A 27804-nucleotide genomic window follows, 5' to 3' on the forward strand; every position below is an offset into this window, starting at 1 on the left:
TTGGAGAAGACTCCTGAGAGTCCCTTGGACAGCTAGGAGATCAAATCAGCAAATCCTAAAGGAAATCAACCCTTGAATATTCACTGAAAGGACTGATGCTGAAGCTGAAGCTCCAATACTTTGGCCACCTGATGTGAAGAGCCAACTCATTAGAAAAGACCCTGATGCTGGGGCAGATTGAAGGCAGGAGGAGAAGAGGACAACAGAGGACGAGGTCGTTGGATGGCATCACCGACTCAGTGGACTTGAGTTTGAGCAAACTCTAGGAGATGGTGGACAGAGAAGCCTGGTGAGATGCAGTCCATGAGGTCACAAAGAGTTGGACACAACTGAGCTACTGAACAACAATGAAAGTTTAGAATTTGACTGGAAAAAAAAGTATGGCTCAACCAAATACCCCTCACAGGACTGAAAAAATACAAAGACCAATAGTTAATCTTCCCAAAATGATAGATGGTGACAGGGTTGACACCAGTTTCTTAGGGTCTGCACCAAAAATAACTGGAGAAATGGAGATTCATATATAAAGATGCAAAAGAGAGCAATTAAAAACACAGAAGTTCAATTAAGCTATTCATTACATCTGGGATGGGGAAGGGGTGGGCTTCACAGGTGGCTCAGAAGCCTTCAAAGGTGGTAAAGCCTGCAATGCAGGAGACCTGGGTTCCATCCCTGGATCAGGAACATTCCCTGGAGAAGGGATGGCAACCCACTCCAGGACGTGGTGGTTAAAATCATGTATGAAAAGTCAATATCCTATTTTATTAAAGTAAAAATGTATCAATTAGTGAAACCTTGGTTTAAAAATGAATTGGGTTTTTACATGAGACAGAAAGTGGGGGAGAAGTAAAAGTGCTCATTCATTCATCAGATATTTATGGCACGCCAGGAATTTTCAGGGCTTTATGACAGGGTTGTGCGAAATACAAACATAAATCAGGCCTGGCTCTGTGTCAAGGGAGAATATCACCCATGTGTGAGGAAGTATGTGAACTCTGAGATAGCAAAGGCGATGAAGAGATGCAGATGAAATACAATGCAGGGCAGAGAGGGAGGGAGCAGCTGCAGCTGCCAGGATCAGGGAAACACTTTAGTGATAAGATGATGAACTGCTTCCCTTTTTCAATGGAATGTCCAGACACCACTAAATTAATCCTTTAGTGACTATATTCATCTTGATCATATGCTTTAATAAGAACATACCTTTAATAATATGCTGATCTCTTGGACCTTATACATCCTTTAGAGATGATTTTTTCTATTGGGCAAGACTAGGGTAGTCCCTCAGTTTTTGATAAACCAAAATCTCAGAATCAGAATTATTAGATATACTTATAAATTCATTTTCAAGTCTGCTCTCTGCCCACTCTCAAATTATTTTATTAAAATTACTAGTTTTTCCTTAGGAAATGATAATAGAAATATAATTAGTTATGACCAACACAGATAATTATTTGCTGGGTAAGGCTGAGGGAAATACATTTTCCTATGTGTTATTTATTATATGCAAGTGTTGTATGCATATTTCTTGTATAACCTTATAATAATAAACATTTTCTGCTTTCTATGTGTCAAGAAATGTACTGAAACTTTTTCACACTTTACCCCTTTAATCCATCAAGCACACCATGAGCTAGGTACCATAGTATTAATATTCCCATTTTATTGATGGGGAAGTTGAGTCTCAATGTAGTTAAGAAACAGAAATCTGGTTAAACATAGCAGATTAAATACATGCGTTCATATCTGCTTTCTCCCGAAATCCCACTAAAATGTAAGTAAAGGAATAAAATCCAAATGGGTAAACCCAAAAGGTGATGTAAATAGATAATAAGGATAATACCTGCTAACTGTATTAGCAGGGAGGAAGAAGCTGAAACCTGATTGCCTGCAGAACAGGGATTTCAACAAGAAACAAAACAGTTCTTACTAGCCAAAGGCTCATAATTTGGAACTATCAAACACCTTGGACTATGAGTTTGAGTTGTATAGCTATAAACAAAAAGATTTGTTTAAAGTCTGTAGAGGAAGGTCTATGTAGATCCCCTATCCCACCTGGCATGGCCCGAAACCTATCCTTCCTTGAATTCCCCTTCCCTACTCTCCCAGAGGATGGAGATTTATTCTCTGCAGAATATAAAACAGAGAGGCAGAGACTCAGGGACCCAGATCTAATGAAAATGATAGAAAATACAACACTGAAAACAAGATAGCTAAATTTTTAAAAATGTAAATAATTATTAATTCCAGGAAAAGCAGAAAGCATATAAAAAAGAAAATTAAACCAAAGTAAATTATCCAGCTTAAAAGTAAATGATATTTATATGACCATAATCTTGCAAATCTTAGATATTATTCAAACTAAAATCTTAGGTATTATTCAAACTAAAACTGATATACTTTGGACGGTTTGAAGAAGTGTGTGTGTGTGTGTGTGTGTGTGTGTGTGTGTGTGTGTGTGATGAGTACTGAATCCTCAACTTCCTTTGTAGTCAGTCAATAAATACATAATGAGGTATGTTGGCTGTCAACAGTTACAGGAGCCTCAACTTTGTTTAAGTTTCCAAAACAAACTCTCTTCAAGTGACTCAGGAAACCAATCTTTCTTCAAAAAGATCCCCACTAGCTAAACAATCTCTTTCCACCAACATGATTGGTTTAAGGATGACCTTGTGACCTGCTTCTCACCAAAGACACCAGGGGAAGTCTTTTGATACTTTTTGTTATTGTCGGGTGAGGGGAGCAGCTTTTGGACAAAGACGTGAAAAAAAAGCTGCTTCCTTTCTTTTTCTGGATATCTTCCTGTCAATGTAGTCCCCAGAACTCCTGCATATGTCTTACTACTAGCCCAAGAATCAAACTGGGCATGTCAAGAACATCAGGAAAAAAAAGGGCCAGAGGCCTAACATGCTGTGCCCAGGGATCTCCTTACTTCTGGATACCTTTTTGATATTTGAAAGTAAATTCTCTTTAATTTAGCCAACCCAAGATTAAAAACCCGAGTCAAGTTTTCATAGGTGCTAAGTGGTAGAAGTAGGATTGGAAACCAGGTTTGCTTGAGTCAAAGAGCTGAGATAAACATAATGCCATATCATCAGTATCTTCAAGATATACTTTAAAAATGAAAATTTTGCGACAGAGAAAGCAATTAGGGCATACAAAAGTTAGATGACATGCCCTCCTAGTCAAGAGAGAAGACAACATTAAAACCCTAACAATTTTCATTGCTTTATTTTTGCAATAAAAAATGGTATTTTTGGTAACTTTTTCTTTTTTGGTAACTGAATGATCGAAAACCAATGATTTCCTTGGTCTACAGTATACCTTCCAAGAAGACTGATATTGTGAATTGATGTGGTCAAAAGAAACAAGAACACACATAATATTTTGTACTTCTGTTATTTGGCTATCTACCAAAATCAACACACTTTATTCTTCAGTTCAGTTCAGTCACACAGTCATGTCCAACTCTTTGTCACCCCATGAACCACAGCATGCCAGGCCTCCCTGTCCATCACCAACTCCCAGAGTCCACCCAAACCCATGTCCATTGAGTCGGTGATGCCACCCAACCATCTCATCCTCTGTCGTCCCCTTCTCCTCCTGTCCCCAATCCCTTCCAGCATCAGGGTCTTTTCCAATGAGTGAACTCTTTGCATCAGGTGACCAAAGTATTGGAGTTTCAGGTTCAACATCAGTCCTTCCAATGAACACCCAGGGCTGATCTCCTTTAGGATAGACTGGTTGGATCTCCTTGCAGTCCAAGGGATTCTCAAGAGTCTTCTCCAACACCACAGTTCAAAAGCATCAATTCTTCAGTGCTCACCTTTCTTTACAGTCCAACTCTCATATCCATACATGACCACTCGAAAAACCATAGCCTTGACTAGATGGACCTTTGTTGACAAAGTAATGTCTTTGCTTTTTAATATGCTGTCTAGTTTGGTCATAACTTTCCTTCCAAGGAGTAAGCGTCTTTTAATTTCACGGCTGCAGTCACCATCTGCAGTGATTTTGGAGCCCCCCAAAATAAAATCTAACACTGTTTCCACTGTTTCCCCATCTATTGCCATGAAGTGATGGGACCGGATGCCATGATCTTAGTTTTCTGAATGTTGAGCTTTAAGCCAACTTTTTCACTCTTCTCTTTCACTTTCATCAAGAGGCTCTTTAATTCTTCACTTTCTGCCATAAGGGTGGTGTCATCTGCATAGCTGAGGTTATTGATACTTCTACCGGCAATCTTGATTCCAACTTGTGCTTCCTCCAGCCCAGCATTTCTCATGATGTACTCTGCATATAAGTTAAATAAGCAGGATGACAATACACGGCCTTGAGGTACTCGTTTTCCTTTTTAGAACCAGTCTGTTGTTCCATGTACAATCTGTTGCTTCCTGACCAGCATACAGGTTTAAAATGACAAAAATATATTATCTCTAGAGAATTTAAAATATTGTTTGATCTGCGAAATTAAGATATACAAAGTAATGTAATATCCCAAAAATCAGAATGTTAATTTTTCCTTTATTAAATTTTAATTTAGATATATTTTAGACTATAGAAACATATAATATGATTTACTTTACTATTTAACACAGTGATTTACGCATGCATGAAGATATTCAAAGTGAGAGAAGTGTCTGATTCATCTTGGAATCCTGAAGACATTGTGTCTGCACGGTAGTTATTTGTTGAATGAATAGCTGAACAACTGTTAACCGACTTTAAGGAAATCACGGGTGGAATAAAGATAAAATAGGATTTTCTCCTTTGTGATGGATTTGGGGCAATTTTTCTGTGTGGATACTAGTAACATTTACTTCTTTTGATTTAGGCAATTATCGAATAACTGAAGAATTAAAATGGAAACAGAGTAACTGATATAATATTTCTCAATTTCAGAGATTTTTAAATTTTTAAAGAAAAAATTCAATTCTTGTTGAAAAATGTGTTCTTTAAATGATTATTTGCCTTTTATAGTCTATACCTACAACGTAGAAATTACCCACAATCCTTTGTACCTAAATAGTGTTTTCACTTTGGGCTAAAATTGGTGTTAGTTATTTCTAAATTGTGATTTTTAAGAGTCATATTAACCACTGAGGAAAAAAAAAGTAACACTAGAGCGGCAATTAAGAAAAACACTGTGATTGAAGTAAAATATAAATTAGAGGGCAGTCACCAAATGGCTACCTGCAAGGAGTTCTCTGAACATTTCACATAGGATGCAAAGAGGCTCAGAAGAAGTCAGCAAATGGGCTACATGATCATTATGGCTAACTTCAAAAAGTATGAAGAGGCTCTGTGAATTGTGATCTGTGTCTATAGTACAGAAAATTATATCTGATGCAAACCGTCCCTTTTGGAAACCTGTAATGGAAAAAGCTCAAAGAAGACAATACTTATAATTCTTGGTGCTTCTTTCAGACTGGGCATGGTGTGTTCTTCCGTATTGCTACAACATTTACAGTAAATTTTCTTTCCTCTTAGTTTTGTTGCAAAAATATTTCCTTAGTGTATGTCAAAAAATTCATTTTTCAGATTTCAGGAATGATAGATTAAAAATAGTACTAGCACTTCATGACTTGTTTCTAAATAATATCCATTTCTCTAAGACAAAAGCTTTATAATTTTCTATTTCCTCTCTGTTCTTTTTATGACCTCTAATATTAGAGTTACATCTGTTTTATTGTGTGATGAATCTGTTTATTTTCTTAGTTAGGCCCTGCTTCATTTCAAATTAGCATTCTTGGAGATCGCACCAAATGACATTATAATTCAGTTATTTAACTCAATATTCTGTTGAATTAAAACCTTGTAATCAATGTATGCTAGTTCCATTCTATCAAAAACAGCTCTTCCACAACAGAGATGATCACAACAGACTAGCTGTGGTAGGTCAGGGCACATAAAGAAGTAAACAACATTGAGTGCTAAGATAATGCCAGCTAGAGGCCTTGAGAAGGTTCAGAGGTGGGGGAAGAAGCTACAGAACTCTGTTCTCTGGAGATATATGAGACTACAAGGAAAAATCTCTTTCTAAGATGAAGAAGGCTATCAGACAGGGAACCAAGATAATGACTAAGATGTTTGAGTTAGGGTGTGTAAGGAAGTGCTCAGTCACAGAGGAATAACATTAACAATGGACTGTAGAATGCCAGACTCCTCTGTCCATGGAATTTTTCAGGCAGGAACATTGGAGCAGGTTTCCATTTCCTGCTCCAGGGGATCTTCCTGACTCAGGAATCGAAACCACATCTCTTGTGTCTCCTGAATTGGCAGGTGGATTCTTTACTACTGTGCCACCTGTTGTTTTTCAGTCACTAAGTCATGGCTGACTCTTTGCGAACCCATGAACGGCAATATTCCAGGCTTCCCTGTTCTTCACTGTCTCCCAGAGTTTGCTCAAACTCATGTCCATTGAGTCAGTGATGCTATCCAAGGATCTCATCTTTTGTCACCCCCTTCTCCTCTTGCCTTCAATCTTTAAACAGCATCAGGGTCTTTTCCAATGAGTCAGTTCCTTGTATCAGGTAGCCAAAATGTTGGAGCTTCAGCTTCAGCAGCAGTCCTTCCAGTGAATATTCAGGGTTGATTTTCTTTGGGACTGACAGGGTTGATTTCCTTTAGGATTGACTGGTTTGATCTCCTCGCTGTCCAGTGGAATCTCAAGAGTCTTCTCCAACACCATAGTTCAAAACATCAGTTCTTCAGCACTCAGCCTTCTTTATGATCCAACTGTCACATTTGTACATGACTAGTGGGAAAAAAAAAACCCATAGCTTTGACTATACGGACTTTTGTCAGCAAAGTGATGTCTCTGCTTTTTAATATGCTGTCTAGGTTTGTCATAGATTTTCTTCCAAGGAGCAAACATTTTTAAATTTCTTCACTGTCCACAGTGATTTTGGAGTCCAAGAAAATAAAGTCTGTCACTGTTTCCATTGTTTCCCCATCTATTTGCCATGAAGTGATGGACTAGATGCCATAACCTTAGTTTTTGAATGTTGAGTTTCACTCTCCTCTTTCATGCTCATGAAGAGGCTCTTTAGTTCTTCACTTTCTGCCATCAGGGTGGTGTCATCTGCATATCCAAGGTTATTGGTATTTCTCCTGGCAATCTTGATTCTAGCGTTTGTTTCATTCACCCTGGTATTTCATGTGATATATTCTTAATGTAAGTTAAATAAGCAAGGGGACAATATATAGCCGTGATGTACTCCTTTTCCAATTTGGAACCAAGCTGTTGTTCCATATCTGGTTTTAACTATTGTTTCTTGACCAGCATACAGGTTTCTCTGGAGACAGGTAGGGTGGTCTGGTATTTCCATTTCTTTAATAATTTTCCACAGTTTGTGATCCACATAGGCAAAGGCTTTCATGTAGTCAGTGAAGCAGAAGTAGAATTCCCTTGCTTTCTCTATGATCCAATGAATGTTGGCAATTTGATCTCTGGTTCCTTTGCCTTTTCTAAATCCAGCTTGTACATCTGGAAGTTCTCAGTTCATACATTGTTGAAATCTAGCTTGAAGGATTTTGAGCATTATGTTGCTAGCATGTGAAATGAGCACAATTGCCTGGTAGTTTAAACTTTCTTTGCATTGCTTTTCTCTGGGGTTGGAATGAAAACTGACCTTTTCCAGTCCTGTGGCCACTGTTGAGTTTTCCAAATTTGCTGGCAGGTTGAGTACAGCACTTTAACAGCATCATCTTTTAGGATCTGAAGTAGCTCAGTTGGAATTCCATCACCTCAACTAGCTTTGTGCTGCCTGGGAAGCCTCTAAAGTGACAATACCATTATAAGAAACTGAGCAGTGTGTAGGTTCAGAGTTGACTAAGGAAGATCCATTTTGGTGCTGAGCCCAGAAATTGCTGATTTTTGACTAGACTCATTATAGTGTTAATACTTATGGAAAGGATTGGGGCTACATTCAAGGATAGGAAAAGGAGTGAGTTAAGGTTTAATGATGCCTAAGGTTTATATCATTTTAGGAATCATTAAAAAAAGACACTAGAGTTACAAGTATAAAATAAGATAAACAAGTAAATACTTACTTAGAATAAGAAAAGAAAACCTAACAACCTAACAACTTACTGGATTCCTAGGGCTTGAGCCTCATAAGATCTCCTTGGATAGTTTCTGAGAAATGTTTTCTTAGTAATTATTCCTGATAAACTGGCTTTTTTCCCAACCTCAGACACTGTACAATCCCCAGCCACTCCTAACACTCACAGAGGCCTTTGCAACTGAGGAACATTGACACCTAAACTTTATTGGCTTTAGGGCAAATCTACCTCTGGACAGAGATGATTCCAGAGAAAAGGGCGAAATTGTCCTGAGAAGCAGGAGAATGAGGGGCCATGAGAAAGCATGAGAAATTGTTGAAGAGAAATTTTTGACACTATGCTGTGGTTAATCATAATTAATGTCATTCTGGAGTTCCCTATGTCATAGCTTAAAACTGGTAAAATATGTTTGGAAGGCTGAATGAAGAAGCCACAGACTTCTGCTCCTGACTTTGGAGGGTGACTCATGGCCTAGAGAGCTCTGTCTCAATCAGTACGACTAGTCACAAAACATCTGCCAGGATCATCTTTGGAATACTTGCATGCTCTCTGGCTTGCTTTACTATCCTGGCCTGCGTGCCCAGCTTTTAATCTGGCTGCATTTAGTTTTACATCTGACATCATTCTGCTAGGTACAAGGATTTCACAAGTCATAGCTGCCAAGAGAAGATTCTATATAATCATGCTCAGATGACTAAAACATATAATGAAGTTTTTTTTTTTTTTAAATGGTACTTTGTCTAGAAGTGCTGAATGAGAACAAGGATTCATAAATAAAGGGTTTTTGAAGCCAAAGAAGTAAAAACCTTCAGAAGATAACCCAGGCACATTTCCCCTGTGATACATAATTGTTTTTGTTGGATGAAGAAATATATATGTTAAGCAACTCACTTTCTTTTCTCATATGGGTTTTGTTTGGATTTCCAGCTCTTGAAAAGTCACTTTGGAAATTGTTCCCCACAAGTTTCAGCTTGAAGATTTTGAAAAGAAAATAGCTTGAGTCACAAGCTGGACCTACCATATATAGACAGGACCTTCAGACTGGTGGTAACTTACTCCTTCTACAATTAGAAAGGCAGACTCCTGACATGGGCAGGAAAGCTCTGATTTAGTTGAAGAGTCACAGAATGAAAGAATGAAAACTTTATTTCACAGGGTCCTCCAAACCCTCATTTCCAGTTTGTATCTTACAGTCTTTCCTGCCCCCATCTAAAATGTGATATTAAACTCATATTCCCAGTGCTAAAAATCAATGACTTTTTCTCAGGTTTCCTCCTCCCCTTTCCAAGTCTCTTTTATGTAGATGTTTTCCTGTTTGTCTGACTTTTATCAGTTTCCTTTTGCAGACTCCTCTCCCCCTCCACCCCCTAAGGAGTCTGTCTTTTCAGTTTCTTGGCTGTCTGGTTGTTTTTCCTCCTCCTCTATTTCATTTAACCCTTCCCTCCCTTTCAACTCCCAAGGCTATTATATGTGTTTCCAAGACTTTACTTTTCATTCATTCGACAAATATTCATTGAATAAATATCTTTGATTTACTTTTTCCCACTCTTACACCCACGTTCAAACCACTAAATTTTGTTGACTCTACAATCAAAAATTGATTTTGAAACTAACTTTCTTTTACTACTACCAACCCAGTTGAAACCAGCATCATCTGCTCGACTATTGCGTTAGAATCCAAAGTGACCTTCACACTTGGTGATTTATTTTCCCACCCATCTCCCTTAGTTTAGTCTCACTCAGTGTCTGCAACCCCTTCCAAAATCTACATCCAGTCTTGTCACTGCTCTGCTTGTAGCCATCCAAGTGGCACATGCTCTCTCTCTCTTCCAACTGTGGTAAGAACATGAAACATGAAATCTACCCTCTTAACAGATTTTTGAGTATACAACAGAGTAGTATTATCTACAGAAACAATGCTGTACAGCAGATCTTTAGAACTTGCTTATCTTGCAAAACAGAAATTTCTCCCCTGTTGTCAGTAGTTCTGCCTTCCTGTCTCGACCCAGCCTCTGGCAACCACCATTCTCTTCTTTGCTTCTATGATTTTGACTATTTTAGATACAAGTGGAATAATACAGTATTTATCCTTCTGTGACTGGCTTGTTTCATTTATCATAACATTCTCAAGGCCAAAGCTGATACTAGGGTCTACAGAGTCACACTGTCTGATTATTTGTCTGTCCTACTCATTGCTTGTTACCCCTTGCAGGTTTCATCTCTTACTATTCTTACTCACAGTTACTGAACTCCTGCTCAATTCCTCTTGCCCCCTTCCAACACTTCTGATATGTTCTAGCCCCAGGGTCTTTGCAGTTCCTGGTTTTCTTCCCAGACATAGCTCCCTCACACAGCATGACTACCTCTCCCTCACCATTTTCAAATCTTTGCTCAAGCATCATCTTAGCAAGGCCTCCCCAAGACTCATCTCCTCAAAGTTTCAGTCTACCTTCTCCTTCTTGGTTCCTCTTAGTTACCTTTCCTTATTTATTTTATTTTTACACTCTTCCCTATTATGTGTTTATTATCTCTTTCTTTATATGAGGGTAAAAGCTACATCATTGACGGACATTTATTTGTTTTTTCACTGATATATCTGTCTTACCAGCATGTAGAACAGTGCTTAAACATAGTAAGCACACAGTGGGTATGTTTTGAATGAACAGATGAATGAATGAATACATGCTACTATGTGCCAGTACTAAGCACAGTAATGAAGAAAAATTAGATCCTATTCTCAATAAACAAATTGTCTTATGAGAGGGACTTGGTTAAAGAGTTAGAAAACATACATCATCAAAAAGTCTACAAATAGTCATCAAGATACTATAAAGCTACAGTCATCAAGATGGTATGGCACTGGCAAAAAGACAGAAATATAGATCAGTGGAACAAAATAGAAACCCCAGAGATAAATCCATGCACCTATTGACAACTTGTCTTCAACAAAGGAGGCAAGAACATACAATGGAGAAAAGACAATCTCTTTAACCAGTGCTGCTGGGAAAACTGGTCAACCACCTGTGAAAGAATGAAACTAGAACACTTTCTAACACCATACACAAAAATAAATTCAAAATGGATTAAAGACCTAAATTTAAGACCCCAAACTATAAAACTCCTAGAGGAAAACATAGGAAAAACATTCTCCGACATAAATCACAGCAGGATCCTCTATGACTCACCTCCTGGAGTAATGAATATGCAAGCAAAAACAAACAAATGGGACATAATTAAACTTAAAAGCTTTTGCACAACAAAGGAAACTATAAGCAAGGTGAAAAGACAGCTTTCATAATGGGGGAAAATAATAGCAAATGAAACAACTGACAAAGAATTAATCTCAAAAATATACAAGCAGCTCATGCAGCTCAACTCCAGAAAAATAAATGACCCAATCAAAAAATGGGCCAAAGAACTAAACAGACATTTCTCCAAAGAAGACATTCAGATGGCTAACAAACACATGAAAAGATGCTCAACATCACTCATTATTAGAGAAATGCAGATCAAAACCACAATGAGGTACCATCTCACACCAGTCAGAATGGCTGCTATCCAAAAGTCTACAAACAATAAATGCTGGAAAGGGTGTGGAGAAAAGGGAACTCTCTTACAATGTGGGTGGGAATGCAAACTAGTACAGCCACTATGGAGAACAGTGTGGAGATTCCTTAAAAAACTGGAAATAGAACTGTCATATGACCCAGCAATCCCACTCCTGGGCATACACACTTAGGAAACCAGAATTGAAAGAGACATGTGTACCCCAAAGTTCATTGCAGCACTATTTACAATAGCCAGGACATGGAAGCAACCTAGATGTCCCATTGGCAGATGAATGGATAAGAAAACTGTGGTACATATACACAATGGAATATTAAAAAGAATGCATTTGAATCAGTTCTAATGAGATGGATGAAACTGGAGCCCATTATACAGAGTGAATTAAGTCAGAAAGAAAAATACCAATATAGTATATTAACACATATATATGGAATTTAGAAAGATCATAACAATGACCCTATATGTGAGACAGCAAAAGAGACACAGATATAAAGAGCAGACTTTTGGACTCTATGGGAGATGGTGAAGGTGGGATGATTTGAGAGAATAGTATTGAAACATGTATATTACCACATGTGAAACAGATCACCAGTCCAAGTTCAATGCATGAAACAGGGCACTGAAAGCCAGTGCACTGGGACAACCCTGAGGGATGGATGGGGAGGGAGGTGGGAGAGGGCTTCAGGATGGAGGAGACATGTACACCCATGGCTGATTCATGTCAATGTATGGCAAAAACCACTACAGTACTGTAAAGTGATTAGTCTCCAATTAAAATAAATAATTTTTAAAAAGTCTACAAACAATAAATGCTGGAGAGGGTGTGGAGAAAAGGGAACCCTCTTGCACTGTTGGTGGGAATGTAAATTGATACAGCCATTATGGAAAACAGTATGGAGATTTTTTAAAAAACTAGGAATAAAACCACCATATGAGCCAGCAATCCACTACTAGGCATATACCCTGAAGAAATCAAAATGGAAAAAGACGCATGTACCCCAATATTCACTGCAGCACTGTTTACAATATCTAGAACATTGAAGCAACCTAGGTGTCCCTTGATAGATGAATAGATAAAGAAGCTGTGGTCAATATACATGATGGCATATTACTCAGCCATACAAAAATAATGCATTTGAATCAATTCTAATGAGGTGGACGAACCTAGGGCCTATTATAAAGAATGAAGTAAGTCAGAAAGAGAAAGATAAATATCATACACTAATACATATATATGGAATCTAGAAAGATGGTAGTGATGAAATTATTTGCAGGGCAGCAATGGAGACACAGACATAGAGAGCAGACTTATGGACACAGTGTGAGCGGGAGGAAAGAGAGAGTGAAATGTATGGAGAAAGCAACATGGAAACTTAAAATACCATATGTTAAATAGACAGCCAGTGAGAATTTGCTGTATGACTCAGGGAACTCAAACAGGGGCTCTGTAACAACCTAGCGGGGTGGAATGGGGAAGGAGATGGGAGGGAGTTTCAAGAGGAAGGGGACATATGTTTACCTGTGGCTGATTCATGCTGATGTTTAGCAGAAACCAACAAAATTCTATAAAGCAATTAATCTTCAATTAAAAAAATAAACAAATTAAAAAAAAAAAAAGAGTGGAGCAGGTATACCTAACCCAGCCTGAGATAGGACAAGGCATTTAAGTTGGGCTTTACATAGGAGACGTCACCTGAGCCTGACAGAAGTTAGCCCGATGAAAGAAGTTAGGAGAGGTATGGAGAAGAACCTTTTTTTCCTCCTGAGAGCACTCTTTTTTTTTTTTCCTAATTAATTTTTATTGGAGTATGGGCTTCCCTGCTGGCCCAGACTGTAAAGAATCTGCCTGCAATGCAGGGGATCTGGATTTGATCCCTGAGTCAGGAAGATCTCCTGGAGAAGAGAATGGCTACCCATACCAGTATTTTTGCCTGGAGAATTCCATGGACAGAGGAGCCTAGCGGGCTGCAGTCCATAGCGTCAATAAAGAGTTGGATACGGCTGAGTGACAAACACTTTTTTGCTTTCGTAGTTGATTTACAATGTTGTGTCAGTTTCTGTGCACTGAATTGTATAACCACTCTTTTTAAGATTTTTTTCCCATATAGGTCATTATAGCTCCCTATGCTATACAGTAGGCTTTCTTTGTGGCTCAGACGGTAAAGAGTCCGCCTGCAATGCAGGATATCCGAGTTCGATCCCTGGCTTGGGAAGATCCTCTGGAAGAGGGCATAGCAATCCACTCCAGTATTCTTGCCTGGAGAATCCCGTATACCTGTACCAAGGATCCTGGTGGGCTACAGTCCATGGGGTCGCAAAGAGTTGGACACAACTGAAGCGACTAACATATGCACATGTTATACAGTAGATCCTTATTAGCCATCTATTTTAGAAGAGTTTTTTAACAGAGGGATAATATGAACAAAGGCATGGTGGCTGAGCAGATGCTGTTGCTATTACCGCTTCTCCATTTCTCCTCAATTCTCCTTACCATTTCTGAGCATGCCAACCTCAATACTCACAGCCAAGATCTGCACATTCTTGGGGAGTGGCTGTGTCTGTGAGCATAGCAGGCTGGGGATGTCTGAGAATGAATGAGTGCTTCTAGCCCTTAGTCAGCTACTGATGAGTATTAGCATATGTATGTGTATATATATATATATATATATATATATATATATATATATATTCCCATTCTCTGCCCCTTGACTAGGATATTTCTGTGGGGTGTACTTTATACCAGTTCTGTGGGATTGCGGTGACCTACTGTGGTAGATTTAAAAATGTACCTATTGTTGGCTAGTTCTCTTTCCAGTGTCACTTCACTTTCAACTGTCCCTTTTCCTTGAAACCTCCAACAAACTGCTGGTCCTTGAAACTTGGCTCAGGGTCTGCCTCTAGAAGAACCAAGAGGAAGACAGTGACTACTTCCCAAACTCTAGAGAATAGAAATGATAGTCTTTGATCTGCCTTAGGAGATAATAAAGCAAACCAGATTGGTTATAGGGAGAGGTGATCAGGTTTGATAGTGAAGGAATTTGAATTCTAGGTTAAGAGACGTGGCTTGCGTCCAAATTTCTTCTGAAATCTTTGAGTTTGGGGATAAAATAAGCAAAAGGATGTCAGAGTATGATTAATCTAACTGTGATATCTGGGGCAGGAAGGATCTAGAGGGAGGGCGATCAGTTAGGAAACAGTTTAGCACAGTTAGGAGTGCCTTAGTGAAGTGGCAGTAACAATGGAAAGGAACAGAGGAGAGAAAATATGAGGGGAAAAAATGACAGGATTAGGAGTCTAGTTCTGTGTGTTGTGGGGAGGGAGGTGGGAGGAGAAGTAGAAAATGTCTGAGGCTTTGTGAGTTAAAGAGCAGCAGTATCATTAACAGAGATGAGGAAGCTATTGAATAGGATTTGGATTTCATGAGTTAAAGACATTTGGAGTTTGTGCCAGTGGAATGTCCAAGTAGAAATGTTCAGCAGACAGCTGGAAATATAAGAAGGCAGGAAGGATTTGGTTTCAGAATTGAGACTCTCTCAGACAGCGATAAATGTGTCTGGATATTTTGAAAAGCCCAAAGAAACACTTACTTTACACAAGTCGTATAGTCCTGACCTTGTGATTCTCAGTAGAGGAGGAATATCATAGTAACCTGCAATTATTGGTGGACTTCACAGTTGAAACAGACAACCCCTTGTGATGTGAACAGGCTGAAGGTATGCATGGGGGCAAGAAGGGGATTGAGAGGACAGAAAGCTAGGTTCTAACCAATGCATGTTCTTGAAGATAGTAGACAACCAGGGAAGTGAGGAATCAAGTTCAAGGAGTTTGGAAGAATTTAGGTGCAGTAGACAGGTTTGCAATTCTGGAGACTGAGATTTGGCCAAAAGAACAGTCGTTTCCAGCAGAGTCCTTATATTCAGAGGACTGATGCTGTTTGTTTTTGCCTAGTTTTATGGAGCAGCGTTGGCCAGACACAGAAAGATGTTATTAAGGAATCCCTTCTTTAGCCTTTCTTCTTCAGGCTAAACAAACCTTATTTCATTCTTCCAGGTCATACTTTCCATTTCTTTAATTATTTGTTATTCTTCTCTGAACTTTCTCTAACTTCCCTCTTAAAATACCGAGACCAAATGTTACAAACACAGTAACAGCTCTTAGATCTGGACATAGGAAATGCTTCTTTATCTAAGGTGTCACACCCAGGCATCATTTCTTTGCTGATTTTCCACCTGTTTTTAATGTGAACATCAAGTACTCATCTAGATATGCTAATTTCATACACAACATGACATAGTGAAACATTTTTTTCCCCCCAGTAATTTTATGTTTTAACTTCAAAAGCTCGGAGTTGGAAAGGGTATTGGCTCAAGTCGGTCTCCTGAGCCCCCTCGCATCCCTGCCATTATTTTAGGAAAATGGAAAATTGCCATACTGCCGGTCTGATTCCTTTCTCCCATAAAGTAGGTAATGCCATGACATATATGAGGTAAACTGTCAGGCTTTTACCTTATTTGTGCTTTTGCCTCTGCTCATCCCAACAGATGAAACACTGGGCTAGCTGAAATGTGATGAGAAGTAATACATTAAACGGAATTCGCTCAGACATGAGTCAAAATTGGAAGCAAGGGAGGACGCGCCAGGGAGCCGCGAGATGGCTCTGACAACATCTCTGGGAGTAATTTTCCATGTGGACCGCAGGAGGATCTTGTAAGGCACAGCCCCAGGTTAAACATGCTGGACTCTGATTCCGCAGAATTTAAAAGCCATTACTGGAGAGAGTCTACGGCTCTCCTGGCGCGGGCAGAGGAAGAAATGTTCAATGGATAATAAAAACTTTCGGTTTACAGAGTAAAGTAAAAACAGGGCCTTTCTTTCACAGGGTTTAGAAACTCGCCTCTACGTTAACGGGGGTGTGGGGTGAAAGTGTGGGTGTGTACATCTCCAGGGCTCAAGGCCTGGCGAGGCACCACTCAGCCAAGATTACCGATATTTGTAGTCGCTTCTGACCCGAGGGTAGGATCTAAATCCAGGGGAGAACAGATTCGCACCCTCTAAGGCTACGGGGAAGCTCGGGTCACTGGGGGAACTCAGAGTAGGGAGCGGGGAGCGCCGCCGCCGGCCAGACTGCGGGCGTCTCCTCCCCGCCGCCTCAGGCCCACTCCCAAACCGAACGACAAGCTTCCTGGTTCCATCCAGAAGCCCTGCGTGAGCCTCCACACGTAGCCGCAGACGGCTCCTTAAATAGGTCGGAGTGGAGCAAACAATCCCAGACGTGGGGCTGGGGCAGGCGAGCCGAAGCGACCAGTGCACGCAGCGGCGCGGCGGGTCAGCCGGCGGCCAATAGCCGGGGTGCAGCCCGCCCCGTCGCCTCCCCCTCGGGGAGACTATAAGTCGCCCGCGGCGGCAGGGTCGCCCGCCGCCCTGTGCTTCCCAAACCTCCGGGTTTCCCGCGCCGCTCTCCGCCCTGCTCGCGTTGCCGGCCGCCGGTCCCCCGCGCACATTCTGCCCGCCCGCTCCCTCCTGCTGTCCTCGACCCGGGGCGGACCAGGGGTCCCCGCTCTCGCGAGAAGTGCGCCGCTGCCGGGCGGCTGGGGTGCCGGAGCCCGCGCGGGCCCTCGAGGGGCCGAAGATGGGGTGGTGCTCTGTGAAGACGCAGCTGCTGCTGCTCCTGGCGGCGCTGATCCTCCAGCCCTGGAATCCCTGCCTGGGTACAGACTCCGAGAAGCCCTCCAGCATCCCCACAGGTGAGCGCTCCCTCGGGCCGCCCTGTCCCGCGAGGCTGGGCCGGATGGGCGGTTCATTCATCCGCTGGCCCTTCGCGTGGGGCCCGCCAGGTGAGTAGGTGGAGGGGAACCCGTCCCTCCCAGGTCCGCGGAGGTTGATTTGGAGCGAGTCTGTCCTTCTCCCAGGACCACCGAGGGGGGTGGGGCGGACTGTTCTTTCTTCCCAGCACCGCCCAGGTCTTCCCCAGATCTGAGCTCCGGCGGTGCTGGTCCCTGGAGGAATGTAGGAGCATCCGCCCTCATGGGCTCTTGGAATCCTCCGGAACCCGAGAGCGCACGAAGTTTTCTTCAACACAAGTTGGGGGTTTCATTTTGGACTTGGAGGTCCCAGGGTTCCAACACCTTTCCTGCAACTTTACTTTCTCCTCTTTTGCTGGACTTGGCAGGATTTATCCTTACTGGACGAGGTGGTACTCCCTCTGTGACCTTAGCACGGGGCTCAGTGTACTTTCTGATTGATGGTGACACATTCCTTCCAGCGCCCCAGGAAGCTGCCGGTAACACCTACCACCTGCCAAAAACAACGCTCACAAACCTTGGTTGTTTTCAGTAAGATGGCTTGGCTACCTAATACCTCCCTCCGGGAGGCAGCTTTCCTCCTTGGGGATTTGGAGGGGACGCTTCTCTTGCCTTTAGGCACACTCTCCCTAAGCCTGATGCTGTTCCTTGTTTTCAGAAGTTGGAACTGCAGTCCATAGTTGAGTCAAGGTCATCTAAGACACAACTTTTTACATTTAGCAAGATTAAAGAGAACCTCACCACATGTTCGTGGAAACATACTTTGCATCCATTTACTGCACATGCGATATCCTTGGGCTTTTCCACTTTTGTACTCTAACTCAATGCTCTCTGAAATTAGATCTTGCATTTAAATGTCCTTCTGTATTGCTTTTTTTTTTTTTTAAATTAAGATCATTTTGTCTTTTGGGGGTAGGTGAGTAAATAGGGCTCTTTCTGTTTGAATTTTATTTAAGCACAAGGACAGAAATTTCTATTTTAGGTCTACATTTCGAAGTTGACATTTGGTGTAAAACCTAATCGGTCTATGTAAGCAATACATTTGTCTTCATCTGTAAGTGTTTCAGAAAACTGCAGTGGAGTACGTTGCCCATCTTTCTACATTCCTGCCAAACAACAAACAGTACATGCTTTGTTAGCTTGAGAAACTTCAGCATTCGCATAGATTTTTGTCAGTTACAGGATACTTTTATTTTTCTCAGGTATATGTGATGGCTTCAAAGTGAGTTTCTCAACCCTTTGTGGTTCCTTTAAATTTGAACTAAAATTTTTTCATTACTTTAAAATTATCTTTTAGTGTAACATCTAGACAAGAAAATGCCTTCAGCAAACTTGGAGACAAAGAATAATTCCCAGGAAAATGACTTTCTTTGCTGAAACACCCAAGGAAACTTACTGGGAAATAAAATAACCTCTAAGGGTTTTGCTGCTTTTAGAGGGACCTCTTCAGCCTTTGCATATTTTATTTCACTTTATTCTCAGCACTCCTTACTTTTTATAGAAGACATCTCTTTGTGGTTGCATTTAGGTTTACATTCAAAATCATCTTCCTTTCCTAATTTGACTTTTAAGTTTCATGGAGGTGGATTGTAAAGTTTGAATGGATTGTGACATCAGAGAAGGAAATTTCAGATATGAATTTTTTTTTTTTTCAGAAAGTGACCACATAAAACCCACTGCTGAAATCTGAAGACTGGTTTTGGTGAATGGGCATGGGAAATTCAGAATCACATAAATTCAGAAATATATTGACTTGTAATAGGTGGAGTGCCTAGTTACCAGTTTGATTTTGAACTGTTGTATAAGTAGATGTGATAAACTAATATATATATAGATTGTACAGTGCTTGATAACATAGGGAGAATCATGGATTGTGTTCCATTTTCTTTCTAAAATATTACAACTGAAAATTGTTCAATTGAAAACTTTATGTCAGTATCAAGCATACTTCAGAACTCTGTGTTGTCTAGCTTACTCAATAGGAGATGTTTAAGGAATACTATCATCTCTAACCCCCTATTTTTGCCAATATATCCCTGCTAGCCATGAAGAAATAGATTAGACCAGGGTTTTGTGACCTTATTTACATTTTGAACCAGATAACTATTTATTGTGGGAGACTACAATAAATGTAGTAAACATTTTACAATGTTTAGTAGCATCCTTTGTCTCTACCTATTGGATTCCAGGAGCACCCTTCTTCAGGTGTGAATATAATATATGTCTCAAAATGGAAAATAATCATATGTCTTCCAAGGGACACAATTGTCCAGGATTGGGAACCATTGGATTAGACAAATCCATTTGTATTTGAGGCCATGTTGTATTATAGTATGACTAGGATGATGTTAGCCACTCTAAACTTCCCTGATGGCTCAGACGGTAAAGAATCTGCCTGAAGTTCAGGAGATCCGGGTTCAATCCCTGGGTCAGAAGATCACCTGGTGAAGGGAATGGCACCCCACTCCAGTATTCTTGCCTGGAGAATTCCATGGACGGAGGAGCCTAGTGGGCTACAGTCCTTGGGGTTGCAAAGAGTTGGATATGACTGAGCGACTAACGCTTTCTTTTGGAAACAAATATTTATAATGATTTTCGGTTTTTCCACTGTAGTAGAGAATGTACTGTTTGGATCATATTAATCAGTTTTTGGACTATAGTTTTTCCTAGCTTTGATGCTGTGTGTTAACTGAAGTTGAAAATAATGCTTTTTGTTCTCTTGACTGAGAGTTCTGCTATGTACTGCATTCATTCCTGTTTGATTGCCACTTTATTCTCAACATGGAAAGACTCTGAGGAGGATTTGGTTAAAAATAATCATTTTCTCCTAGAATCATTTATAGGAATTTTGCCTTAAAATTTTATTTCCATGGGAGCTTTCGAGGCAAAACCCTCCTAACTTGTCAGCAAATCAAGTTCATTCCCTAATTTATGTTTCCTGCACTTCTCTGCCTTCTCAGTGAGAGAAGGAAAACAGTGGATGTATTGCTGCCAAGGAATTCTAATCAAGTCTCCAGACCTGGATCAATATTTTGTGTGTTTTCTAAGGTACCTTGACCATCCATTGTCTAAATTGGGCAGAAACCACGTCTTAGGGAAAAATGGAGGAAGTGGTTTCAGATGTTTCTGTCAAGACCAGTATTTTTCAAGCATGTTCATTTATAAACTCTTTAATTTACCCTGGCACATTCATGGAGGAAAGGGAAGGTTGTCTCTATCTGCTGATGTAAACTGGCAATTTACGGGGTGGAGAGGAAAAGACCAAGGTCCTTGCCTTGTGTTCATATAAAAATAGACATATGAAACAATTTGGGAGAATGAGAGGACCAGAGATGAAAATGAAATTAAGATATCCTTTTCTACCCATCACATTGACTAAAGCATCTAAAAAATTCTGATCACACCAACTGTTGTGAGGATGAAGTTTCAAACTGTCAATGGAAGCACAACACTTTTGGAGAAAATTTAATAATATCTGGTGAAATTGAGAATTAACATATCCTATGTTGTACACCCTAGATGTACGTGTACATGTCTCTCAAATTTGTGTCTGTTCTCTTTGGAATTCTGTTCTTTATTTAAATCAAGCTCCTAAAAAGTTCTTCCCCCTACTATCTTTTTTTTTTTTTTTTTTTTTTTGGCTTTCCTTCTAACTTCTTAATGCTGTTGATTTATACAAACCATATCTGCTTTGTAAGATAATGTCTATGTTTAATACATGATACATTCTTTGGCCTGAGGGTTGAGTCTTTTTCCTTTTTATGCACCTCATACTACCTTTCCTGTTCTTTTAACACAAAGAAGATTCTCTGTTAATGTTTGATATGTTTCAGGCCACCTTGAAGAATTATGAAAAGTGGCATGCAGTCAATGGGATTGCTAGCTGTTTCTTTCCCTGAGGTTTTAACTAAATTCACTTTCTCTCCCTGGGACCCACACACCATCATGGTCAAGGAACTTACCCATGAAACATCAAGCTAGGTCTTGTTTCTGAACAAGGTTTTGGCAACTCTCCTCCACATGTGGCATTTTCTGCTCTACCTACCTTTCTCAATGTAAAATCACAGCTTCAAAAATACTTTCAGGTGGCTGGATACCATGATCCTCTTATAGACAGTGAAATGGATGTTTGGATGGTCTGTCATTTATAGAAGATCAGATAGCTGAAAGCAAAAAAAGAGGGCTTCTACCCTTTCTTGAGGCCACACTCCATGTCTTTCCTGACCATTGTTCTGTTGGACTTTTGGGACCTATGGGAAAAATATAGAAACTGGGCATCAGAGATCGAAAAGAAGCAAAAGGGCCACTTTGCTAAAGAGCACTAATTTGTAGGTTTGTGTAAATGTAGGGGAAAGGGACAGACAGAGCCTAAAGGAAACCCTTTGCTGATACTTGTAGCAAACTACAGCCCATGGGCCAAATCCAGTGAACTATAAACAGCTACTTGCTTTTGTATGGCTAGTGAGCTATTGATGGCTTTCATATTTTTAAAAAGCTGAAAAATATCAAAAGAAAAATAACATATCATAACATGTAAAAGTTATATGAAATCCAGTATTCAGGGTCCATAAAGATTTATTGGCTCATAGCCACATTCATTCATTAACGTATCATCTGTGCCTGCCCTGGTACTACAAGGCAGAGTGGAGTGGTGATTATCACAGAGGCTGTAGGGCCTGCAAATTCAAAATTATTTCCTCAGGCCTGTACAGAAACCCTTTGCCCACTTTCAGGAAACGATGTTCCCACTTAAGCCATGTCTCCTGCAGATCTGCTGTTCCCCTTGGAAAGAGTCGGATTGTGGACAGTAGCAGCTGGCTCCGGCATTTGAGAGGGCTGTTTCTCATTTTAGACTTCGCCAGTGATTTCTGTGGCATTTTGAATTCAAACAGAGAGCTTCTCTATTACATCTTTTTAAACCTGGTGTTCAGTGCTAACTGGACATGTACTTTGGTGTAAATAGTGTGCTTACGATACAAAATGAATAAAACACTATTGTCCGTTGGAAAGGAGATGCATATTTCTTCTTCGGAGCTTTTGTGTGTTCTAGAAATTTGGTCTAGAAACTTGGTTATGAATTTGTGGCTTCATTCCTTGGAGGAAATATTTAGCACATTTATCAATGAGTATTTTTCTTCAACCATTGCTGTAAAACTTAGGCTAGACTGAAATTGCTGTTTTTAAAATGATGGCTATATCCTTTTACATTTTACTTCTTTGCATTTGCTGCAGTGTTTGCCTCACTAAACTAAACTTAAATAACAGATCTAATTTTCACAACAATTGAGATTTTAATTAGCCGAGAAATAGTTATGCAGAGGAATAGAATTATAAATAGTGTATTATGATTTGTTGTCATTATGCTACTTACTGTCTTTTTAAAAACTGAAACATAGTTGATTTGCTACTTACTATCTTACAGTCTATTATGTTGCAATGTGTGTTTGATTATGGTGCTGCTGAGTTTATTACTACCCTCTTAACTGTGTCACAAGAGTGCTCCTTTAAAAAATACTGATTATGATAAAATAAAATTACAGAAGCCTTAAATTAGTTTTAATGTTTCCCATTCAGGATAACTTTATTTAAAACAAAATTCCAAGACTGGAGGTATGTTATTTTATACTTGGGGGAAAAATTTCCATTTCATGTTTGCTTCTGTGTGTTGAAAAAGGCAAATCAACATCTGTTAATGATTTTGATTTAGTTTTTAAATATAAATCTCTTAAAAAAACTAATTCAGGTGAGTGCATTTACATATTTAATTACTAGATGGATTGATAAGTATTTTTCAGGCCTTGGTTATGTTAGTAGTATATTGTAGCAGTTTTTGGAAAATAGCAATCATTTTTTATTCTGATTGAAATATGAATATATCTCCTGCCTTAAATTTATTTCTTAAAGATGTGATTATTTGCAAAGATGCTTAATTTGTTAATATGGACATATACTTTGTTTACTCTTTATATTCTGCTACAAAAAAATTTGGTTCAAAATTTAGTTTGTATAGGGTTGGAATTACATTTTATTTAGTTACGGAGAAAATTTTGAATGAATGGTGAATAGACAATCTTTACTTTATAATCAAAATATTCACTAGAAATAGAAGAAACCACATTGTAATTTCATGCTTATTATTGTTAATACATTCTATAAAACTTTTAAAACAAATAAGAATTTTCAAGGACATGCAGCAAAAATGAGGGGGCTAAATGGTCAGGAAATGTGCTTCCTCTAGCAAACATGATCGAATTTATAAAATGGGATACAGTAATAATTAAAACTCATTTGTTTTGTTGATTTTAATATTACTTTTATTATTTTGAATGCATAGATGTCCTGGTGTTACTACATTAAACAGTCATCTACTCATTTACTTTAGGGTTACATACTCAAATTTTTAAAAGGAATTCTGTTTATTTTTCTAGTTACTGCTAATCTATTTCAACATTTCTTCCACGGAGAGAGAGAGAGGATTTTCCTCTGGTTAAAGTGCTGTGGTTCTACTTTTCTAATGATGTGAACGTTATACGGTAAAGATTCTTATGGCAGGAAGGAACTTGGAAGCATACACAGTTTTCATTGCTCTCATCACCAGCCCCGGTCAGACCCAGATATTCAGGGGCACTAAGGGGACACTGAATATGTATCATGCCATGCAGCTTCACTCTCCAGGCACAGCAGCAAGTGGAAGAAATATGTGGAATCCTGGCAGCCTTGAATTCCTGATTCTGGGGCATTTTTCAGAAAAAGCCCCAGAAACTCTGCATGTTAGTTCCAGTGACACAGATCCCCAACATAGAGCCATCAGTGAGGCTCTGTCATAGACTAGTCTGTTTTACTGGTTTGAAGTTACAACCTTTATAGAGCCTAAGTTGCTAATTACTTATAGGTGCTACATATGTGGCTAACGTATTATTAACCAGAGACTTATTAATACATCTTTTGTTACCCAAGTGTTATTGACTGTAAACATTTCAATATTCACTTACATAACAAATTGCTGGCCACAGGCATTGATTCCTGCTTCAATCCCCTGGTCAATAATGTGCCAGGAAGGAAGCCATTTACTTTTAGATTTTTAAAATGCATTCTCAAACTGATTCTTTAAACATTTAATCCTTTCTTCCCGGGTCTAGGAGTATACTAAACACCAGTGGCTATTTTAGCTTGCCAAAGAAAAAAAGAAAATATATTAATAGAATTAATTTCTTTTTTTTTTTTTAGTTACCTGGCTAACAGTTTGCAGGCAGAAAGATTCAAATGACCTCCCTAATTCAATTCCCTGGGGGAAGTCCTACAGTGCTGCTCTGCAGATGGTAAACCAGCCCTCTGATGGGATTTTCCAGTCCTGCCTAAGCCAGCTCTGAGGCCCCTTGTCTTCCAAGGCTTCCCGCTCCCCCGTTCTCCTGCACTACCACAACTGTGACCAGAGTGCTTGCTCATCTAGAGCCTCTGAAATTCCTGTTGGCCATGTCCAGAGAGGGACAATTCTCCTTTTCTTCTTAGTTTAAACAGGGTTGGAATTTTTTAAACAGTGACATTACTAGGTAACCAAGAGGAAAACAAAACAAAACCCCAAACTGGAAAACCACCAAAAGCAAAGCAATGAACACACAAAGTAGAGACTCACAGTTCTTGCCCTATTCTGACTTTAGTTAAAGGCCTGCATACCTGGCACATCCTTAGGGATTTATAGATTATGTGTCTTTGCTCAGTTTTCCTTTCTCCACTCTTCCATCCCAATTCTCAGTTATTCTCACCATTTTATTTTACCCAGACAGATCTTTCTTTTCCAGGGTTGGAATACACAAAGTCCATACTTAGATAAATGTTATTGTTGTTCAGTTGCTAAATTGTATCCAACTCTTTGCGGCCGTGGACTGCAGTGCCCCAGGCTTCCCTGTCCTTCATTATCTCCTGGAGTTTGCTCAAACTCATGTTCATTGAGTTGGTGATGCCATCCAATCATCTCACCTCTGTCACCCTCTTCTCCTCCTGCCCTCAATTTTTCCCAGCATCAGGGTCTTTCCCAATGAGTTGGTTCTTTGCATCAGGTGGCTAAAATATTAGTAGGTTGTAAGATAATAAAAAATATACATTTAGTTTGGTCTCTACTCCCCAGTTCCTGCTAATATTTGGTCTTTGAGCCTGGTGTCTGACATAAAACTCCTAAAAACCCTTGTAATTTCCTGAGTGATAAGAGTGTCTGACACAGAGTTCTTGTATCTCTTAGAATTTCCTGGGTGATAGGAACATCTTTTGTTCTAATGAGATAACTCCTGGTGGGCTCATGAATGGGGCTGGTCACTAGAAAGACCAAACTATCATTAGAAGCTTGGAACTTTCAGCCCTACCCCTCCATATTCTGGAGAGAGAGAGGGTTTTGAAAACCAGTTAATAATTGACCTTGCCTATGGGATGAAGCCTCTATCAGTTCAGTTCAGTCACTCAGTTGTGTCTGACTCTTTGCAACCCCATGAATCACAGCACACCAGGCCTACCTGCCCATCACCAACTCCCAGAGTTTACTCAAACCCGTGTCCATCGAATCAGTGATGCCATCCAGCCATCTCATCCTCTGTCGTCCCCTTCTCCTCCTCCCCCAATCCCTCCCAGCATCAGGGTCTTTTCCAGTGAGTCAGCTCTTCGCATCAGGTGGCCAAAGTACTGGAGTTTCAGCTTCAAAATCAGTCCTTCCAATGAACACCCAGGACTGATGTCCTTTAGGATGGACTGATTGGATGTCCTTTCAGTCTAAGGGACTCTCAAGAGTCTTCTCCAACACCAGAGTTCAAAAGCATCAATTCTTCAGCACTCAGCTTTCTTTAGAGTCCAACTCTCATATCCATACATGACCACTGGAAACATCTTAGCCTTGACTAGATGGACCTTTGTTGTCAAAATAATGTCTCTGATTTTTCATATGCTATCTAGGTTGGTCATAACTTTCCTTCCAAGGAGTAAGCGTCTTTTAATTTCATGGCTGAAATTACCATCCGCAGTGATTTTGGAGCCCGCAAAAATAAAGTCAGCCACTGTTTCCACTGTTTCCCCATCTATTTCCCATGAAGTGATGGGACCAGATGCCATGATCTTAGTTTTCTGAATGTGGAGCTTTAAGCCAACTTTTTCACTGTCCTCTTTCACTTTTATCAAGAGGCTTTTTAGTTCCTCTTCACTTTCTGCCATAAGGGTGGTGTGATCTGCATATCTGAAGTTGTTGATATTTCTCCCAGCAATCTTGATTCCAGCTTGTGCTTCTTCCAGCCCAGCATTTCTCATGATGTACTCTGCGTATAAGTTAAATAAGCAAGGTGACAATATACAGCCTTGACGTACCCCTTCTGCTATTTGGAACCAGTCTGTTGTTCCATGTCGAGTTCAAGCTGTTGCTTCCTGATCTGCATATAGGTTTCTCAAAGGCAGGTCAGGTGGTCTGGTATTCCCATCTCTTTCAGAGTTTTCCTCAGTTTATTGTGATCCACACAGTCAGAGGTTTTGGCATAGTCAAAAAAGCAGAAATAGATGTTTTTCTGGAACTCTCTTGCTTTTTCGATGATCTAGCGAATGTTGGCAATTTGATCTTTGGTTCTCTGCTTTCTCTAAAACCAGCTTGAACATCTGGAATTTCACGGTTTACATATTGCTGAAGCCTGGCTTGGAGAGTTTTGAGCATTACTAGTGTGTGAGATGAGTGCAATTGTGTGGTAGTTTGAGCATTCTTTGGGATTGCCTTTCTTTAGGATTGGAATGAAAACTGACCTTTTCCAGTCCCGTTGCCATTGTTGAGTTTTCCAAATGTGCTGACATATTGAGTGCAGCACTTTTGCAGCATCATCTTTCAGAATTTGAAATAGCTCAACTGGAATTCCATCACCTCCACTAGCTTTGTTCATAGTGATGCTTTCTAAGGTCCACTTGACTTCACATTCCAGGATGTCTGGCTCTGGGTGAGTGATTACACCATCGTGATTATCTGGGTTGTGAAGATCTTTTTTTGTACAGTTCTTCTGTGTATTCTTGCCATCTCTTCTTAATATCTTCTGCTTCTGTTAGGTCTATACAATTTTTGTTCTTTATCGAATCCATTTTTGCATGAAATGTTCCTTTGATGTCTTTAATTTTCTTGAAGAGATCTCTAGTCTTTCCCATTGTGTTGTTTTACTCTATTTCTTTGCATTGATCTCTGAGGAAGACTTTCTTATCTCTTCTTCCTATTCTTTGGAACTCTGCATTCAAATGGGAATATCTTTCCTTTTCTCCTTTGCTTTTTGCTTCTCTTCTTTTCACAGCTATTTGTAAGGCCTCCTTGGACAACCATTTTGCCTTTTTGCACTTCTTTTCCATGGGGATGATCTTGATCCCT

General features: G+C 39.8%; 1 protein-coding gene and 1 long non-coding RNA gene across 5 annotated transcripts in view; one reads left to right on the forward strand and one right to left on the reverse strand.

Moving 5' to 3' along the window:
• LOC139034784 (uncharacterized) overlaps positions 1-17222 on the reverse strand; it is a 39296-nt gene extending 22074 nt beyond the window's left edge. Inside the window, exon 1 of one of the 3 annotated variants that reach the window (XR_011487336.1) lies at positions 17071-17222. This is a non-coding gene — a long non-coding RNA (uncharacterized lncRNA). The remainder of the gene's footprint in view (positions 1-17070) is intronic. The other 2 variants (XR_011487335.1, XR_011487334.1) reach the window with 2 other exon arrangements.
• PLOD2 (procollagen-lysine,2-oxoglutarate 5-dioxygenase 2) overlaps positions 17000-27804 on the forward strand; it is a 131002-nt gene continuing 120197 nt past the window's right edge. For both annotated transcript variants that reach the window (XM_020872192.2, XM_020872193.2), the window contains exon 1: positions 17000-17378. In XM_020872192.2, the coding sequence (XP_020727851.2) occupies positions 17264-17378 (115 nt within the window). In that variant the 5' untranslated portion in view covers positions 17000-17263. The remainder of the gene's footprint in view (positions 17379-27804) is intronic.

Source organism: Odocoileus virginianus, chromosome 4 (assembly GCF_023699985.2).
Source record: "Odocoileus virginianus isolate 20LAN1187 ecotype Illinois chromosome 4, Ovbor_1.2, whole genome shotgun sequence".
NCBI classification, from domain to species: domain Eukaryota; kingdom Metazoa; phylum Chordata; class Mammalia; order Artiodactyla; family Cervidae; genus Odocoileus; species Odocoileus virginianus.